At 35.1% G+C, this 20,548-nt stretch overlaps 1 protein-coding gene across 3 annotated transcripts in view; it reads right to left on the bottom strand.

Annotated features, from left to right (window-relative positions):
- The window catches only part of KYAT3 (kynurenine aminotransferase 3), an 85,147-nt gene that overhangs the window by 20,100 nt on the left and 44,499 nt on the right, over positions 1-20,548 (bottom strand). For 2 of the 3 annotated variants that reach the window (XM_037826699.1, XM_037826700.1), the window contains 8 exons: positions 16,152-16,238; positions 15,295-15,420; positions 15,064-15,184; positions 7,872-7,948; positions 6,762-6,851; positions 4,903-5,089; positions 557-630; positions 205-291 (listed from right to left, as the gene is read on the bottom strand). In XM_037826699.1, the coding sequence (XP_037682627.1) occupies positions 205-291; positions 557-630; positions 4,903-5,089; positions 6,762-6,851; positions 7,872-7,948; positions 15,064-15,184; positions 15,295-15,420; positions 16,152-16,238 (849 nt within the window). The remainder of the gene's footprint in view (positions 1-204; positions 292-556; positions 631-4,902; positions 5,090-6,761; positions 6,852-7,871; positions 7,949-15,063; positions 15,185-15,294; positions 15,421-16,151; positions 16,239-20,548) is intronic. The other variant, XR_005215305.1, reaches the window with a different exon arrangement.

Below are 20,548 nucleotides of genomic sequence, written 5' to 3'. Positions count from 1 at the left end.
GACTATTGTTTCTGTGCCAGATCTGCTTCTGAATTGCAATCATTTCTTAGGTTTTTTTTTTAACAACAATTTTATGATTCCACAACAGGTAGGCAGTTAATTTCATGACAGCAAGCCAAAATTAAAAACAATAGATAAAAATGGTGCTTTATAAATCAGAAGGAAAGATATGACAAATGGTTTTGAGTAGAACAGGGAACTTACTTTAATGAAGCAAAATCGTACAAATTTCTCCAACTGTGATTTGGTCTCTGTGCTACAGAATGCTGAAACAGGAATGGCTGACAGTTTCTGAAAAATAAATATGAAGACATAAGAGGAGAATTATTTACATTTCAAATATTAAGTTTAGCACCATAGATATTAGAAATCAATAAATATTTTTAAACATTCACAATTTCCAGAATGAAAAATGCTTTTAAAACCCCCCAAATAACCACCAGTGGAATATCATGTAACAAAATTACGGTTAACATTTTTCAAAGCATGTTATCAGGTTTTTTTTTTTCATAAATTAACTATAAATCACAATATTACAAAGAGTAATAAACATTACCTTATTTTTAGTCATCCATTTCACAAATTTATAGTCATAAGGTTCATTGTTCTTCATATCAGAGAGGTCTACATCTAAAACAGCAATAGAAACCAGACAGGCTTAACCTAACACAAAATGCACCTCATTTAAGTCTTTAAAGGCTCAAATATTTTCTCCTGATTGAAACCAGTTTAGTTTAGAATTTCCTTAGTAGATATTTGCAGAGTCGGCTGGAGTCTCATAGGGCAGGATGTGGTAGAAAGTGAGGAATTCACAGATAAGCTTGACTGATGCTCTAGGGCAGTACTTATGTATACTTCTGGTAGATCAGACTTGTGCATACAGCTCTTAGCACGGAAGAGAGTAAGAAAGGGAAAGGGAAGAGGAGTGTTGTCTTTCCATCTAGAAATAATATAAGACTTTATGATCGTTATTAAGAAAATGACACCTAAATTTCACTACAGAACAGTCATCAGTAATAATTATATCTCCAATGAGCCATTGACTAGATTGTAAGGTCACAAGGGTAAAGTGTCTATTTTGCAGTCTATTTTATCCTCACTCCTAGCTTAGTGTCTAGCAGATAAATAATGAAAAGCATATTTGTTGAATGAATAATTAATATTAACTTGTTTATAAAGAAGAATTCTAACTCCAAATGATATCCTTGTTGTTTACCTCTCATGTCTACATATTATACTTTTCAAAAAAATTTTTTTAATTTGGAAAAAACTTCAAATTGGTATTCCTATTCTCATCTCTTGCCCCAATCTTGCTTTCGGGTCTGGGCAAAATATTTCTCTGATATTTATTTCCAACAATCTATACTTCATGTTGTGTCGATTTTATTGGTTGTAATCTTAGAACATTTTGAATGCCCAAAGCAACTAATGCTGATGGTAACCTCATTTAATAAAAATTCTATAATGTAGAGTTTAAAACAAATTGAGGCAGTTATCTCTTTTTTTTTTTATTCACTAAATACTACTGGGTCTTTTAAAAGCAACTGTTTAAAAACCTTAACACTGAAGAAAGTTTCACCTGTATTTAAAGAAAACTTCTTATATGTTTTACTTGACTATTTTATTTCTGTTCTCCCCTGTGCTTTAAGGAGAATTAAAAATATCCATACAACAATGCTTATAATATACCTCCCATTTATTGCTAAAGCATGCTATGTGATTCTCTCATTTAGTTGTCACTACAATACTGAGAAGTAGTTACTATCCTCACTTTACAAATGAGGAAACTGACAGAGTGGTTAAATTACTATTGCAAGGTATATGTGTTTATGTGTGTTTAATTCAGGTTTGGCCCTACATAAAAGTGACAGCTTAAAAAAAAAAGTTACAGTCTAACTATAAATTATGTGAAAACTCCATGTGGCAAGTACACAGTGAGTATGAAGATAACGCAGAGAAAGAAGTAATTAACTATGGGAGTAGAAGGAAGAGCAGAAGGATATTAACTAACCATAATTGTCACTGATCATACTATTCAATTATTTTTGTAAAGCTTAGAAAAGAGGAGCTTATTGTCGTGCTGCCCAAAAAGAGAAGGGAAAAAATTCCAGTTCTCAAGGTTTTGTAGTTAGAAGGAAAATGGAATCTATTTCTTTTGAATTGTGTGAGCCAGAGATCCTCAAAGGAACTAAACAAAACATTTCTTTATTGAAAGGAAGAGTTTAGACCTTTTTATAATAGCATTAACATATTTAAATAACCCATAAGAATTAAAATTGGTTGTTGCATTCCCACTGTTTCCTCCATAATTTTGGACATTATTATTTCTTACTAGAACAACTAGAATAATCTTACATTAAACTATCTATAGATTAACTGAGAATGAGCAACAGCTTGTCTTCTAATCACGTGTCCCCTTCTAAGTTCTAGAATGAAGCTCAGTTGCTTAGTATAGAAGAAGAGAGATAGCTCAGTGGTTAGGATGTGGATCTCTGTGTTCAGAACCCAGCTCTACTATTTATCTACTGGTTAACTTCAGAAATTACTTGATTGTCTCTGTTTCATCTTTCTTATCTATCATTGGGGGATATAATGGCACCAATCTCTTAGGGCAATATCTCCTATATCATAAATACTCAACAAATATTAACCAGTTAGCTGTTGTTATTAATTGTAAAGGGAAGTAATTCCTATGCTCATGTGTGTTTTGGTTTAGTTTATCCTCAAGCTATCATTAAATGAAAGTTTTTGTTTTTTGATTTTTGCCTTTAGCAAAGTCATGAGACCAACTTTTCATACATGGAAGAATCTCCACATTTCAAATTATTCTGAGCAGACAAAAAAGTAAAATGAAACAAACGCCTTCATATGTAGGAGGATATAGAAATTAATATTTCCATCATACTACCATGGGTGTAAGTGAGCAAGAGGGCCAAAGAGAAGAAGAGACAAAATTATCTTATTTTATTTTTCCATCACCAGGGGTTTTCTAACCCAGATTCAACCACATTAGTTCAGGATCTAAATTGGAACTAGTATTGTATGCAGGATGGATTGACTGAAGATAGAATGGGAAACTAATTAAGAACTTAATGCAATAATTCAAGCAAAAGTCAAATCACTGTTCTTTTGATATATAATGTCACAATGTGATAAATTTGAATTTACTACTGGGAACAGTTAGGTTCCAGGAAAGAACTTTTCTTATCTAAAAAGCTGTTAAGTTTCCTTTTATCTAAGAATTACGTAACAAATTCCATTTTTTTATTTGCCTTTGCTACCAGGAAGTTAGGTCTCAAGTTAATACTAATTATAATATATGAACCCAGATGACTGAACTATTTGCTTCTTTCTCCTACTATGTGACATTTATTTTCTATTTATATTTAAACATCTCAGTTTATTTATTATTGCAAAGAAGACTGAATATGAGCAGGCACAAATTCTTTTTGGAAGCAGACGAGGTACAAATCATTTTTTAAATAAACAAAAAGTAATTCATGTTGAAAAGCTTGTGCATTTCTGTTTCAAAGGCAAAAATATGAGAGAAGAAAACTGTGCAATATCTTTCTATATAATTTCATGAAATGAGCTGCATGTTTATACCTGATGTAGAAAAAGTGCTTTCCAAATCTCAGAGTATAGAACATCTTAAGGGGTTTGATATAAAAATGAAGGTTGGGAGTGTGTCAGATTCAGCCTTATGGTAATAGGACTGCAAGAACCTCACAACAAATGAAGCAATAAGCTAATGCAAAAGGAAAGAAAAGCTTGCTTCAATTTGAACAAAAGCTCTTTTCTCTGAAATCTGTGAGGATGATAATGAAATATTATAAAAAGTACATAATTCTTAGATAAAAAGATATTGCACAGTTTTCTTCTCTGGTATTTTTGCCTTTGAAACATAAAGAAAAAAAATCCACATGAAATATAAAATTAAAATTAAAAACCATTGTTTTGTTATAACATTAGAAGTTTCTTTTCTTCTTCCCAGTTTCTTAAAATTTGGTATAAATAAGAGACTTTTCAATTTTTCAAATTCAGTGCCATAAAACTTCATTGTAATAAAACTTTAAAACATTTACAATTATTTAGGATGGCTGAAATTTTTGTCAGAATAAATTATGCTTTTAAATTTACCACTATTAACATTTCAGTTATATTATAAAATAAGTTATAATAGTTATTATACATATATGTTACATAAAAAATATTATCATGCCTCTAACTTTAGATTTGTATGGCATATCAAAATTACATATAACAACCTAAGGTAATATAAAGACCTTTTTAGAGATAGCACTGTTTAGAATCTAGCTGTGTGACTTTAGGCAAGTTATTTAAAACTTTCTAAGTCTTTTCATCTATAAAAACAAGAGATAAAAATGCTTCCCTCAAAAGGGCGTTTTGGGTGCTTGGTACATTGTTGACCCTCCATAAATATTATTTTCCTTCTTTTCTTCATTTCAATAGATTCTAAAATGGCAAATATTCCCCATGGCTTCAAAATTTCTAGAAATCTTACTTTTCTAACAAAATAGTATGCCTTTTTTTTGAGTGAAAAGGAAACTAAAATTTTACTATAAATGAACACAAGTTACATAAATATAAAATTTCAAGTGCCTATGTTTTTAATTACACACCAGAACAAGATGACAGTAAATTCTCTGTGTTTCATAGTATACTGGCAACACTGACTACATAACCATGCAACAATAATCACATTTAAGGTAAAGGGACTATAAGTAAAAATAATTGTAAAAAAACATGGACTTTGGGAAATTCTATCCTTTTCCATAGCCAAAATGCTAATATAACTTTGATACCAAGTTTTTCCATAATTCTGCTATTATTTCACACATAAATTTCAGTATCTTTGAAATAATAAAACTCTTTACAAACCTAGCAAAGACACATCAGCAATGATGAAGTATCCTCCCTCAGGAACTATGGGTTTTAGCCCAACATTTTCAAGTAAATGGACCATTCGATCTCTTTTCACTTCTAACTCTTTTGGCAGAGAATGAAAGTAACATTCTGGGTCGTCCATGCGCTTGATGTCAATCCAAAAAGCTTGAGCCAAGGCTTCCTGTGTGTTAAGATTGAAATATGTGGAAAGGAAATATGCTAATGTTATTTATTGTTTTGGATAAATCAGATAAATAAAGATTATTGGATTTGTCAGATAAAGATTATCTGAATAAGATTATTGGCTAAAAGGTCACTTAGGAAATGGCAGTTAGATTCCTCTGAACTTACATTAAACTATCTATAGATTAATGGAGGAATCAGTTATCACATACATGATTAAATGTAATGTGAAGAACTGAGAACAAGCAATGAAAATCCAAATTGAAAAAGAGATATTATACAAGGATGGCTTACTTGGAAACAAAAATACATAGTTATTTTCTATCTAGGTGAGCTGTAGGATGACTTGCTAAATCTAAGCCTGAAAGACGACCAGAGAAAAGATGAACCAGCCAGCCTTTCCCCATTACTGTGGAGGACAGTAAGAAATGTACCCTCTCTCATTCCTCAGAGGTGTGTAAATCCCTCTCTAATCATTCATATCCCAGGAAAGTGGTCTAGGTGCAACAGTGATTAGAAACGGGTTATTAGAGCATGTGTAGCAATCCCTCTACCATTCTTCAGGAAAGTTAGAAGAGCCAGGAGAGAAATAGGGCAAAGGGAAAAAGCCAATGTTTTTAAGGATCAGGCAGGTGTCCAAGAGGCAATAGGTCAAGAACAGGTCACAAGGATCTGTACAAACTGGAAAGCAGAAGCTTGGAAGGTAAGTATGAAGTGGGACATCTCTGTATCCTGCATTTATTACTTTTATTACAGAATAAAATCTCCCCACCCACCAAAAATGCCCATGTCCTAAGCCCCAGAACCTGTAAATATGTTACTTTGCATGGCAAAAGGAACCCTGCAGATGGGATTAAGTTAAGGATCTTGAGTTTGGGTGATTATCCTGGATTATCCAGGTGGATTCCAATGTAGTTATAAGGATTCTTATAAGGAAAAGTGTGAGGCAGAAGAATTAGAGTCAGAGAAGGAGATGTGATGATAGAAGAAGAGGTTGGAATGATGTGACCATGGGCCAATGAATGTGGGCCACCTCTAGAAGCTGGGAAAGGCAAGAAACAGATTGTCCTCTACAGCCTCCAGAAGGAGCACAGCTCTGCCAACACCTTGATTTTAGCCCATAAAATACCCATTTCAGACATCTGACCTTCAGAGCTATAAGATGATAAATTTGCATTAGCCATTAAATTTGTGGCAATTTGTTACAGCAGCAACAGGACATTAATACAGCCATATAGTATTTTAATGTTTGGATAGACCATGGTTTATTTAACCAATTGTCTATAGATGAATAATGGACTATCTCCAACCTTCTGCCATGATAACATAGCTTCCTAAATGTGCGGATGTAGCCTCAGGGTAAATTCCCAGAAGGTGGAGTGCTGCTTCATAGGGTAAGCACATTGTAATTCCGATTGGTGTTGCCACTGTCCTCCGAAGGGTTTGTACCACTCTGTACGCCCATCACCAAAGTTTGAGTGTTCAAAGCTAAAATGTGATATATAGAACCCTATTATTGATAACAGTGAATATGTCTCATCTCCTAAATTCCCAAATTATATTAGAAAACTTTGCGCAAGAAGGACATTAAGTCAATCGAAATATTCATTATTAAAATAGCATCTTCACCAAAAGACCACGTTTAAAGCCCAAATTACTATAACACCTACCTGTAAAGGAGTTGCACAAGTATAGATAGTATTTTGTTGAACTGTCTGTAAATGTTTGATCAAATGACTAGGACCAATGGACCAGCCAAGCTGGAAAAGGAAAGGAAAAGAGAAAAGCAGATATCAAAAAAACAAAACAAAACAAACAAACAAACAGAAAAACTAATTGCATATACCAAATCTGGAGAAACAGGTAAGTTTATTGCAATTATTAAAGAAATGTAATTCAAAATGTTCACACTCTGAAGGCAGTGCAGTATTAATAGTTAAACTCATTTCAACAATGTTTTTTGCGGAAAAGTTTCCAACTAAGGTCACTAATCTCCACCTTCAGAATGGAAACAGCACCTGTAATCATTTACGCTTTCTCCCCTCTTCTAAAATGCTCCTTCTGATATTCTGGAGGTCTGAAAAACATTTAAATATCATTTTTGAATGATATAAATTAACTCTGAACCCTAATTAAAATTCGGTTCTGCAGATCTTATTCTTATATTCTCTGTTTCTTAGCCATGCTCAGAATAGGTGAGGTTTGTGAGTTTGATGGATAACTGAGTTACAACTGGATATATTCCTATTTTAATAAATAGTACAGTGGTTAAGCACAGAAGTTCTAGAGCCAGACTGCCTGAATGGACTTGAATTTATTAGCAGTATAATCTCAGCTAAGTTACTTGATGTCTCTGTAGTTTAGTTTTATCATCTGTAAAGTGGGGAAAACAATCATACCTATTTCATAATGTGGTTATGAGAATGAAAGGAATTAATAAATGTAAAGTGCTTAGAACAGTGCTTGTCACATAGTAAGTGCCAAACTATTAACCACTATTTTTTCCTCCTTTTATATTAATGTGTAACACTTAGAAAATTCTTTGCAAAGAAAAGTGTTATTATAAAATAGTCTATAACTTTAAAATGAAAAAAAAAATCTATTTTTTTCTTACTTTTAAAAAGTAATTAGGCCCCCAAATAGAATAAAGGTCAACCCAAATGCTGAATGAAAAAATAATAAGCAAAAGACCAAGTATAAACACTCGTGTAAACTGAATATATATGCACTTAAAACACAATGCCTGCAACTTTAAGCAGTTAAATTCTTATTCATCTTACCTTCCAGCCAGTTATACTGAAAGTCTTTCCAGCACTTCCTATTGTTACTGTTCTTTCCCACATACCTGGAAAAGTGGCTGAACAGAAAAAAAAAAAAGTCACAAAATTATTTTCTAATCAATCTACATTCTGTATAATCTAAAACCATAAAAAAGATACATGAAGTCAACGAAAATAAACATTGCAGTGAAGTTGGTATAGTTATTTCAACAGGCTTTTAAAACAATTTATAGATTACTTTTTTATAGTGATTTCAGATTTACAGAAAAATTGAGCAGCCAGTCAGGTATTCAGATAATTTAACTGTAACCCCAAATACAGCTGAAAATGTTACAGTGCTTTTAAACACTGTAATATTGTACCAAAACAATATTTAAATAGATTTAATAATTTTAAAAAGCAAAATTATTTCCAGGATCAGGAGTGGCAGTGGGACAGGTAGGCAGTTTCAGGGCTGGTTCACGAGGCAGCAGTGACACAAGCTATGGCAACCAGTGTTCAGTGTTAGTAGTAGCCACATGTTCAGTATAATAGTTCTGTGGCACAGTTTTGGTGGTGGTCCTGGACATTGTTTAGCCCACCTTTAATTTGCCCATTTTCTGAGTTGATTTCTACTGACTTCCTAGAGCAGTGGTTCTTAAAATGTGATCCCCAGACCAGCAATGTCAGTGTTACCTGGGCACTTGTTACAAAGGCAAATAAGAATAAGAAGGCCCCACCCCAGATCTAATGAATCAAAATCTCTGGGAATAGGTCCAGCAATCTGTGTGTGTGTATTTTGTAATGGCTTTATTGAGATATATTTCCAAAACTAAACAATTCACCCATTTAAAGTGTACAATTCAACAGTTTTACTATATTTACAGAACTGTGCAACCATCACCACAAGCAATTTTAGAAATTTTCTTCATCCTCAAAAGAAGCCCTGTATACTTGAGTTATTATCCCCGAACCCGAGGCAATCACTACTAATCAAATTTCTGTGTCCAGAGATTTGCCTATTCTGGACATTTCATATAAATAGAATTATAAAATATGTGGCTAGTTTCTTTCACTTATCATAATGCTTTCAAGATTCATCCATGTTGTAGCATATTATTGGCACTTCATTCCTTTTTATGGCTGAATACTTTTCCACATTTTATTTAAGAATTCATCAACAGATGGACTTTTGGGTTGTTTCTACCTTTTGGCTATTATGAATAATGCTGCTAAGAGCATTCATGTACAAGTTTTAGTGTGGACATATATTTTCATTTCCCATGAGTTTATTCCTAGGAGTGGGGCTACTAGGTCATATGGAAACTCCATTTAACTTTTTGAGAAACTGACACTTTTCCAAATGGTTGCATCATTTAACATTTAGCAACATTTAGAAGCCTTCTGGGTGATTCCACTGCATGCTAATGTTTAAGAACCTAGAGATCCCAGAGATTCTGTGAACTACTTAAAACTCTTTTCATAAATTATTTTCTGCTTATGCTATTCAGAGTTTGTTGTTGTTTGTAAACTAAAACGCTATCTGATCCAGATGTAGGTGCCAGGGTGGGATGATGTAGGTAACATACTAGAATATGGAACTGACTGAGTAAGGCAGAGGACAACAGAGATACCGCAGTTCTTGGCTGAGAATTTACTGAACTTTATTATGAGGTTGGACAATTTTAGTTGTTTAAAATGTTGCCTGGTGTTCCTTGGCAATTGCATCACTTCTGAGACAACAGCAGCAGGGTAAATGGAGGGTAAGTTAGGAATGCTGGCTCTTGTCAACTACCTTTTTTACAGCCTTTAGTAGGGACCTATATGAAAGAAACAGGTTTAGGATAAAGGTAGTCACCATAAAGCAGACAGTAACAGCGTAAGAAAGGCAGGAAAACAGAGAATTTATTGGCAATTAAATATTGGGGCACTTGCTCAGGCACTTCCAATAATCTCCTGCTATACATTGAATGCCTGATAAAGGGGACAGTTAAGTTTATTGTGAAAATGGAATGTGATGCATTTTTGATGCAAAAGAAGTAGATTATTGTTTTGTGTTGCCAGGAGGCAGAGGCCATTAAACCAAGGACCTAGGTTCTAGGAGGGGCAGAAAATAAATAGCTTGTTGGTAGGTGATAGGAGTTTTCACATTCAACAACATTGGCTAGACAAGGCCTCTAGCAATTATTAAAAATTTATGGGAAGAAGTGGAAAGCCTACCCTGTTAAGAAGGCTGAATCATCCTGGCTGACAAGGATGTTGCCCACTCCTAAAATGATCTTCAGGCCAGCACTGCCCAGACCCCAACCTGAACCAAAAGAACGTGGGTGGCTAAAGCTGTTCAGCTGACAGAAAACACATCCTACCCCTCATTCCCAGTGTCAGCTTCAGAGAGTAGTGCAAAGACTTGCCAGATAGACTGATCAAGGAATTCTTCCTCTTCCCAGAGCAAGGAGTTCTGATATTCTCCAGCAGGGTATTATGATACGTGTTTGGAACCACTATGTATGGGGTTTCCCATTTTCTCCTTTTCTGATGGGACTTTTTTAACTTTAATTTTCCTACTCCTTCTTCATGATTTACTGAATGTGCTGGGGATAGATAACTTACATTTTAGTCCTTGGTCACCAAACCATGAAGACCTAACAGGGCTGCATGATACCTAGAAATCCTGGACAAACACACTCACCCTTCCCATATGCTTCAGGGAAGCTGAACCCCAGCTCCAGGGATGGCCAAATTGGCAGAAGGGTAATCTCCATCACCTGTGCCAGTGACTGCTTTAGGAACGGGCTGTTATGCAACTCCTGCCAATGAGACATTAAGGGAAGTCTTCTGGCGAACTTCTGGGGAAAGTCTCTTTACTCTCACGAGAGAAGTACAACCCTGGGCCCCTCCTCTAATGTTGAGATAATACATCTCATTACTGTTTAATTAAACAAGATCCTGTGATAGTCAAAAGCGTCCTAATCAGTGCAGTCAAAAGTGTCCTAATTTTCAAGTGGATCAACATCCTTAATAAAAGTTATTTGTTCATTCACTATCAAACATTTACTAACAACTATCAGGTGCCAGAGACTATGCTGGGTTCAGAGGAAACAAAGATGAGTAAGATTCAGTCCTTTCTTCAAGGAGCTTAATGTCTAGTGGGAGTAGGAGACAAGTAAAACAACAATTTTTATACAGTGTGATAAAATTATACATGGAGTGTTATGGAAGGATAGAAGAGGGTGTTCGGGGCTGCCAGTAATGCTTGAGCTGAGACATAGAAGGCCAAATAGGTCTTAATCAGGCAGAGAAGGGGAAGAAAGGTATTTGGGGCAGTGAGCATAAAAGTATAAAAGCATGGATGTATGACATGCAAAAGTTTGTGAATTTTGCTGGACATTGGTCAATTATTCCACTGTGTTATTCTACTCTGTTAATCTTCTGAGGATGCTACATACAACACTGCTTTTTGGATTCCTCAAGTACTTTACCAGTGAAATTCTTCAAATGCAATCTCACAAGTTTTTCTCTTATTTTTTAAAACAGGTACAATGGATGCTGTTGTATTGTTCTAAGACTGCTGGTTTGCACAAAGGGAAAATAAATACTCATTTCTGGAGGTTTAAGCTACTGCTTCCTTAAAGAAATCTGCTCATAAGCAAGTAAAGCGCCTACTAAAATGTATGGTAGCTAAAGAAACTTCCAAAACAGATGGATAAGTGATTTAATCCTATCCTGAAATAACTGTCAATATTATTAAATGGTGGGAAAACTATATATCAGAAAAGTTATCACTGTATTCTCTGTGAAATATAACAAAAACTAAAAAGATAAATGAGGAAAATATTTAGAGAGCCCAACTGGAGAAGGACTAGTCTAACATTTTACATAAATAATCCTTCAAGTTTCAAGACAGTTCTGGTCTTGCAAAGTATTTCAAAAGAACACCATGACATATATTCCATTTTTCTATTTGACCAGAGAAATCTAAATTATATATAAGGCAGGGTATTACTTCCTTTAAGGTAATAATAAATGTACAAAACAATAACCGTATTTGGAAATAAATTCTTTGAAAGAAGTATTATCCAGAGCAACCAATAGAAACAAACATCCTCTGACTATAAATTATATACAAAAGAAACCAAAACTACTCACTTATATGTCAAATATAGACAAAATATCAAATCTAATTATAGAATTTAAAGAAGAGCTAAGTAATTTACCCTTAACTGTTTTAGTTAGCAATACAAAAGTGGATGCCTTTTTTTTCTCTGAAGGAGTAAGCAGAGCAGCTGAATCATAACTTTATACTAATTTTACAACTTTTAGTGTATTAGTATATATGAAGAGAGGGAAAAGAGGTTTCTTTTTTTGACTAAACTGTCATTTTTCAGAAACCTAGAGACATCATTTGAATCAAGAATCTGATCCAATAAGAGAAAATTTCATTACTTTGATTAAAAAATGTCTTAAATTACTTTAAAACATCTAGATCTTCATGTCCTCTCAATCCCAGAGATTTGGGGAGCCACAGAAGTTAATGTGAATAGATAGCAGAGTAAATGACAGTGTGTGAAAGTGGGAATCCATAGGCAAAAAACAAATGAACAGACAAAATAACCTTTGCAGGTCTGATGATTTTGGAAAGTTATATCCAGGATACTGTAAGTTTACACTGCAGTTACATCTAAAAGACAACTGGTCTTTGCATTTCTCATTTATGACTCATGATCCTTAGATCAACCAAAGCAGCTATAACTGTTAATTCACAGGCAGCTTAGGCTTCAGTAGAAGTCAGATACAGATTAGAGGCATGAAGAAGAGTGCTACACAAGAGAAAACTACATCTGTGACAACATGAAGATGATGCAAATTTCATGATATATGGCTAGAAAGCCTTATTATATTTTATTAAAGAACTACTATCACACTCTGAAAATCAATGTAATGCCCATATTGTATCGTTCATGTAACAGAGGCCACTGTTTTTGATAGAACATGTAAATTTTAATGCAAAATGAATTGCACTCTCTAAATAATGAAATAGTGAATTCATTTCTTTCCAGGTTTTAACTTTATGGGCTATTATAATAACTAAAAAATCTGAGTTAAAATGTTTTACATCTGTTTAGCAAATAACTTCATTGGTTACACTTTTACCATGAGGGGTTTCACTTTGTATGTTTAAATAATAAATTTCAAGATCATTTAAAATGACTTTTTGGAAAGAATATCACTTAAACTGAGTTGATGTAAACTAAAGCTTTAACTAAAATTCTAAAGCTTTACCACATAGACATGAACATATATTTTATGTTGAGCATAAAATGATTGTGATTTATTAGATAGATGCCTCTTCCCTTCTTTGTTTAATCTAAAAAAATTACATACAAAAAATTAAAAGTCTGTGTCGGTCTGATTTTTGACTGGGGACTAGAATAGTTCGAATCACCTGAAGACAAGAGGTCATCAAGAAGATAGTGGTGACAGACTCTAACATAATTTTGACACACAACATTGTACTGTCTTGAAGCAACAAGACATACAAATGCTTAGCTGCCTTCTCTGCTTATTCTACACATTGTCTCTGACAAAATTAATTCTCTTCCATTGGCTCAGCTATTACCAAAATTTTGATGTGTGCCAAAAATGTATCCCCTCCTAATTTGATCTTGACCATCAGGCCTGTACTTCCAGTTGTCTTGAGACATCTGCTTTTGTATGTCTATGTATCACACTCTCAAACTTAGCATGGCAAGTGCATGAGAAGAAGTGCCTTTGGCACTTGCTACCCATAATGAAACAAATGAGTTTTTAGCAAATGAATATTAATGATAAAACCAGAAAAACTCAAATGTGTTTATTTCAACAATTCTTTGTTATAGATAAGCATGCACAGAATTGTGATTTTTCTACTGACTTCTGTTAAATTTGTTAGTAAAGTTGTGCCTAGTTTCAGGATGGAATTTAATATATTGCTATTTCATGATGCAAGCATGTGGCTTTAAGGTACTGTGCCACTAAAGTAAATTTCAGAACCCCTAAACTCCTCAAAAAGTTTATACTCTTCAATCTCATATACAAAGTCCTTTGGAATCACCTTACTTTTCCACTCTTTTGCCTGCCAGTTATTACAAAACACCCTCACAAACCAAAACACTACCTTTCTTAAGTATATCTTGATCTTTCATGCCTACTTGTCTCAGTACAACCTGATTTTATCTGATATGAATTTTTTTTTTATTTCTCTGCCTAGCAAATTCCATCATTTGCCCATTACTTTTCTGAACTCCTCAAGGAGTTGCTTTCTCCTCTGTGTCCTATAGGAATTCATAATGCACTATAGGAACAATTATGATATGTGCAACAATATATGAGTGCATGATTTTCTTACGTATCTGTTTCTGCCACAGTGACTCTTAGTCATCATTTCCTTATCCTTTTTACACATTTTATTCATTTATCCATCAAAGACCCTATTATGGGAATGGGATTCAGGAGAGACCAAAACAAACAAAAATCCTTCTTGCAGCTTAGAAGTAATATATATAAATTCTGGGATTTGCTGTGGGGAGGAGAGGAACAACAGAAAATGGAGAAAGCAAATGCCAGAGGGGAAAGTGAAAGTGTCTTAAGTAGGTAGTTAGAAAAGTTGACATTTGAACAAAGACTTGAAAGAGTGCGGGATTGAGCTATGAGGGTATTTGGTGGAAAAGTGTTTCCAGAAATAGGAAGGGCAAGTGAAAAGACCAAGATTGCAACCCAGCTTATAATCCTTTTAATTGGTTTACATTTGGAATATCCCAAAAGACACCAGTAGTAATGGCAAAATCCCAAGCAAGGGCCAAAGCAGCATTAGCTTATTATCTTTGTGATTTCTTCCTATTGGCCTGGCAACTTGTTCAGCAGAGATAGTTTAGAACTTTTCAGGAGCAAGCAAGCTTCCCATGTCTTGTGTAATTAAGTAATAGCTGGATTCTTGTTACGAAAGCAAAGACACAGGCAAAAGTACGACTTCTCTAGATTCAGAACTTAAAACAGTATCATCCAAAATCTCTTCCCCAAAGTTTTTACTTCCCCAAAGTCCGCAACCTGTTCATGAATTCACTCAATATTGTTCTTTCAAACAGTATTTTAAATCTGGTCTGGGATTCTTTCTAATCAGTTGTTCTACACATGCACAAACAAACTGAGATTTGTAGCTCTGTGTGACAATCAGTACCTATTTTTAAATGCTTATTTCCAGTATATACAAGCCATTCATAAACCTCATCACTGATGCAGAGTGTGTCATATTTGATGCAAAGGTCAGCAATCCTTTGGAGTTCTTCTTTGGTATACACCTATACATTATTAAAAGTAAAATAAAAGAGTAGGGCCAATTATTATTTAACATATGAGAAAACAATAAATCAGAAGACTGTATAAAGAAAGAGATAAAAGACTTACTTACCTTGCCAATGGGATTGTGTGGAGTATTTAGTATAATAGCTTTAGTTTTGGAACTAAATTTACTTGCCAGTTCTTGAGGATCTAATGTCCAGTCAGAACTAGACCATTTTCTCCCTTCAATAGGTTTCTAAGTATGAAGAATGAAGATGTGATTTAATTCAATTAAATAATGTTTGTTGTCTTACAAATAAATAACCTAACAAGGAAAAAAATATTAGAGGAACGCATGGCAAAGGTAGCTGAAAAAAGGACTAACAAAGAACATGAACAGAAAATAAGTAGGTTCTAGTTCTGTCTTCAGTGTCCAAGCCCTGAGTCTCATGCTCATACCTGGTCAATGGAAATATGAACCCTGTCAACATTAACAGATGTAAGAGTGATTATATTCCTTCAAAGTCAGCTATAGCTATAGTTACCATGTCTGATACTATAATGATACTATATTTTATTATTTTCCTAAAGTTAATAGCAGAATAGAAAAAAAACACTTTATTCAGAATTCTTATCAGCATTTTTGGAGCACCCAGCATACCCCCTGCAGTCTGCTAGTCTCTAGGAGGAGTGCTACAAAGGTGAGTCAGTAATGGTCCCTGACCTGGTGTTGCTCAGGCTGGTGGACGAGACAGACACATTACCACAAAAACCATAGTATGACATATAATGTGGATAGTAATACAGCAGAGACAGGGGCAAACAAAAAAAGTAATAAACTTTCCCCTCTTCAGGTTGTTGATTACCTCCAGAGTAGAGGTATATGGTGAATGCAAAAATGAAATAAAATTTTCAATATTAACTGTAACAAAGTAACTGGTATTTTCAAAACTTCTTAAAACATTTGAACCATATTGGCAAACTTACAGATCTTAGAGGAATAAAAACAGGTATTGCTCCAGCCATTCTCACCATGGGCTCATAGCAGTCATAGAAAGGCTCTATGATTATGACCTGAAATAAAAACAAATAAGAACATAATATACTAATTATTAATTCATTTAATAAATATTGTGTCCCTATTATGTGCTGGGTACTGTTCTAGGTATTGGGATGCAATAGTGAAAAAGGCAGTCCTTGCTTTCATGGAGCTAACATTCGAGTGGAGGAGACCTTGTAGATAAACTTGTCCAGGGAATCTTAATTGGAGTTCTTGGTCTCTTAGGGAGATCTATTGATGGGCTTGCAATTGCATGTAAAATTTGACATGAGCATAGGTAGATTTTTCTGGGGAGAGGGGCTGTAACTTTCATCACATTTTCAAAGGGTTATTCCAGCCAACACATTAAGAACTTCTTCACATTTCAAATGATAAAATCTAGAATGTAAGCCATATATCAGACAATGGCAGAAGCAGGGCTATAGGGAAAAAAAAGGAAGATGGCAATGCTCTCTATGGAGTACTATTTTAAAAGTATTATTCTGAGAATGAAAGTGTTTCTTTTTCCTCGGAACCATCCCAAAGCAAAGAGTGGATGCAGGGTGACCAATTATTAGATTGCTATTGCTTTTGTCTGATACAGTTTCCCTCCAGATGCTCGTATCTGGTTTCTGCTTTTTTTCGTAGCTCCTTGAGATTTGCTCCTTGCCCTTTGCCCCTCCACGCTATCACTCATTCACTCCTGCTTGACTTTCATTCGTCTTTCTTCATTCATCTTTCTTCATTCGTCTGAGTAGTTTTCAGGGACTAAGCTGACCTATCTTTGTAGCATTGGTGGGAAACATAGTGCCTGATGTGATGTGAGAGCTCCATAAGGGAAAATAAATTGAGGAGTCAGGGTGATAAAGTAGAAAGAAGATGCCTGATGCTCTTGGCCTTCATTTTTTTTTTTATTTTTTATGATGGGAATAATTCCCCTCCCTTCTTTGAAATATATTTATTGGGCACCGATTATTTTCAGTGCTGGGAATACAGCAATAAACAAGTCCTCATGGAATTTACATCCCACTGAGACTTATAATAATCAAGAAAACAAGTAAGTAAATTAGGTCATCTCACATAGTGATAGATGCTATAAAGAAAATAAAATAGGTTAATATGACAGGAAGTGACATGTATGTGGTTTAAAAATATTAGGTAAGGTGATCAGGGAAGATCTCTCTTAGGAGGTGACACTTGAGATGTGGATAATGAGGATGAGGGAGGTATTTGTTCATTCAGCAAATATTTATTGACTACCTACGTGGGTAAGTACTGATTTAAAACTCAGGATACATCAATGAACAAAACAGACAAAAAATCCCTGCCTTCATGGAGTATATATCCTAGCAGGATGAAGACAGATAATAAACAAATATATAATCAAATATAGTATGTTATAAGGGGCTATGCCCACAGGGGCTCTTCTTAGGCTTCTCAGGCTCGACTGAACAATCCTATGGCCATCGGTCAAACACGGCACCAGTCTGCTTGAAAGGATGTAGGGAAGGCACTACAGCTTGCCAGCAGGGCAAACTCAGGTGGGAATCTTTGCAGCAGTTCATGTAGATGACAATTCATAGAGCCAGACAGAGCTTTCTTCTCTCCAGGTGGTACAGCTCAGATGCAAGATGAGATTCATATGATATATGTGAGATCTGCCTTGCTTAGAGGCCTCCCATGGCCTCATTGGAGCCAATAGCTTTTGTAACAATCTTAAAGGCATAGCTTTCAGGGTCACCACATGAGACATGCCAGTGACAAGAGTCACTGCATTCAACACAGTGTCCCATAAGGTATTCATGGTTCCTCCAGCCCAGATACAGTTTTCCAATCAAGAGTAATTTTATCAGAAGCAACATCACTTAGTAATGTTGTTAATTTATACCATCTTATAAATGGTAACCAGAGCTAGTTATCAACAGATTTCTTGCAGCAGCAGAAAGGGTTTTATTAACTTCACTTAGAGTCCACTTTCATGAAGGTTGGTTAAAATATTTAAAAGTAAAAACAGGCAAATATATGCATTGTCTAATCATCAGGACATGTATTATTCAATGGGACATTAATATCCCCTCCATAATTTAATTAATTGAATGTGTTTTGTGCTTTTTTTTTTTTTTTTTTTGCCAGTTAGAATTTTATAGTGTACACATCTTTTTCCTGGGAAATCACAGGCAAGTTTATATCAAATACAAGGATTAGCAAACCAAACATCAACAGTGTCATTTTTTAATCTCTTTTAGCAAAAATGTTTCTTTTCATATGCTATCAGTACATTTGGGGATTTATCCAATTTAAAAGTGTAATTACACTTGCGTCACAAAATAAGAAAGTTATTATTTTGGACTGCATTCTTAGAACATTCAGTCATTGTTCGCAAAAATCTCTTAAATAGCCTGTCATTTTATACCTTTTGAGACTCTCTTTTCATCTGTTTCAAAAGAGAGCAGCAAAGGACATTGGGGCTCTTTGAATTGTTGTCTAGGCCATGGCTGAAGTTAACCTCACATACGGGAAGTTCCTATTAATCACCACTGTAGCCCTGCACACAACAGTTTGTCTGCTTTTGGCCCCCCATGGGTGCTCTCCGGTGTTTTTCCCTGCAGTCAGCCTGGTGATGCCATCTCTTTTATCAGATGGCAGCTTTAGTCACAAGTATGGGGACTGAGGGGTCCTGTGTAATTTTTATATTCTCTACAGACAATTCACTTTCTTACTATATGCATCCGGAGCAGAATGTTCCTACCACCCACCCTTGGTATACTACTGTTGTCGAGGCAGTAGTGGCAAGAGGACAGGTCTGGAGGTAAAATCAATTATTCTGTTTTGGATACACAGTGTTTGAGATATCTATTTGACAAAAAAATGCCCGAGTCATGTAGCAGGAGGGTATACAAATCTGGAGTTCAGAGAGCTGGTCAGGGCTGGAGAAAGACATTTGGATATCATCAGCATAGAGGTGGTATTTGTAGCCATGGGACTTGAAGAGATCACCTAGGAAGAAAGGATACAGAGAAAGGAAAGCCAAGGTCTGAGCTTTGGGACACTCCAACAGAATATGGAGAGGAAGGAAGCAACAAAGGATGAACAAGATCAAAGTATGAGCTAAAATGTTCCACTATTTTATAGGATTAAAGGAAATGATGTATATGAATGTGTGATTGTACTTCCTTAACATGTTTCCTAAGTAGCTTATTGTCTGGCAAAGCAGAGGAAATTAGACATGTAAAAGAATAACATAACATAAAGAGGTGATATCTTTTATAAAAGAGGCAAGATAAGGTGCTAAGAGAGTTTAGAGAAAAGAGTGGCATAGATCAGGGCAAATATTCCTTCTTCAGACCCAACTCAAGTAACTCCCCTCAGGAGCTTTCTAGACCCACAATAACAGAGTTGATCATTTTCTTCCTCTTCTCACCAACAAAATTCTTATATTCTCCATGAATGACTATCACACAACATTTCTCTTAAACTGTTTACAAGTTTATCTTCTCTATGAGATAGAGAAGTCAAGTGTGGAAAGTATCTTTTTAAAAATCTTTTTAGTGCCTAGCACATAGGAGAGCCACAATAATTTTTTTGAATAAATGAAGAAGGTCAAGAATATTGAAGCAAGTCTATTGGAATGAAAATGGGGAAGTAGGGGTAGAGATCACTGAGCTAACTACCAAAGTTGTCCTTACATCAGAGTACTAATAGACAGAAATCCCTTACCCTTCTTTTATGAATCCTCACACTATCTTACTAGCTCAATAATGGGCACAAAAAGACATTGACCAAATACATGTTGATTAAATTCAAGTGAAAGGTTATTTTAGCACTGAAAACTAAAAGATTCTTTCTCCCTCATCATTGCTAGTGCCTTCTACCTGCTCTCATCTAAATAGGTTGTAGAAATAAAAAAGAATGAGCTAGGACACTAGTTAAGATGGAGGCATAGAGAGGTGTGGAATTTAGTTAGTCCTCTAGAGCAACTAGTAAATAGCCAGGAACCACTACTAAATAGTCTGGAACAACTGTTGGGGGATAACTGTGTCTATTCACACATTGTATACCAGCCTGGAATGGGTGGAATGGCTGAGATTGCAGCATAAAAGCTGTAAGTAAAAACTGCAGAACCAGCGCCCCTCCCCCTCTGGCATGGTATGCTATGCTGCAAAACTTCACTGTGGGAGAAAAGCAGTCCCTGCCAGAGCGAGGGAGTGTAGCTTGGCCAAGCTCCAACTGTGGTTTTAATTAACAAATGTGGATTGCTGAATACAAGCTACAAGTACAGATAAATCCCTAACAAGCAGGAAAGTACCCTAAGGTTGCTCCCAGTGGGGAGGAGGCAGGGCTGACA

This window comes from Choloepus didactylus, chromosome 2 (assembly GCF_015220235.1).
Source record: "Choloepus didactylus isolate mChoDid1 chromosome 2, mChoDid1.pri, whole genome shotgun sequence".
Taxonomy (NCBI): Eukaryota; Metazoa; Chordata; class Mammalia; order Pilosa; family Megalonychidae; genus Choloepus; species Choloepus didactylus.
Note: the sequence above shows the minus strand (reverse complement) of the source record. Positions and strands in the feature narration are given on the sequence as shown.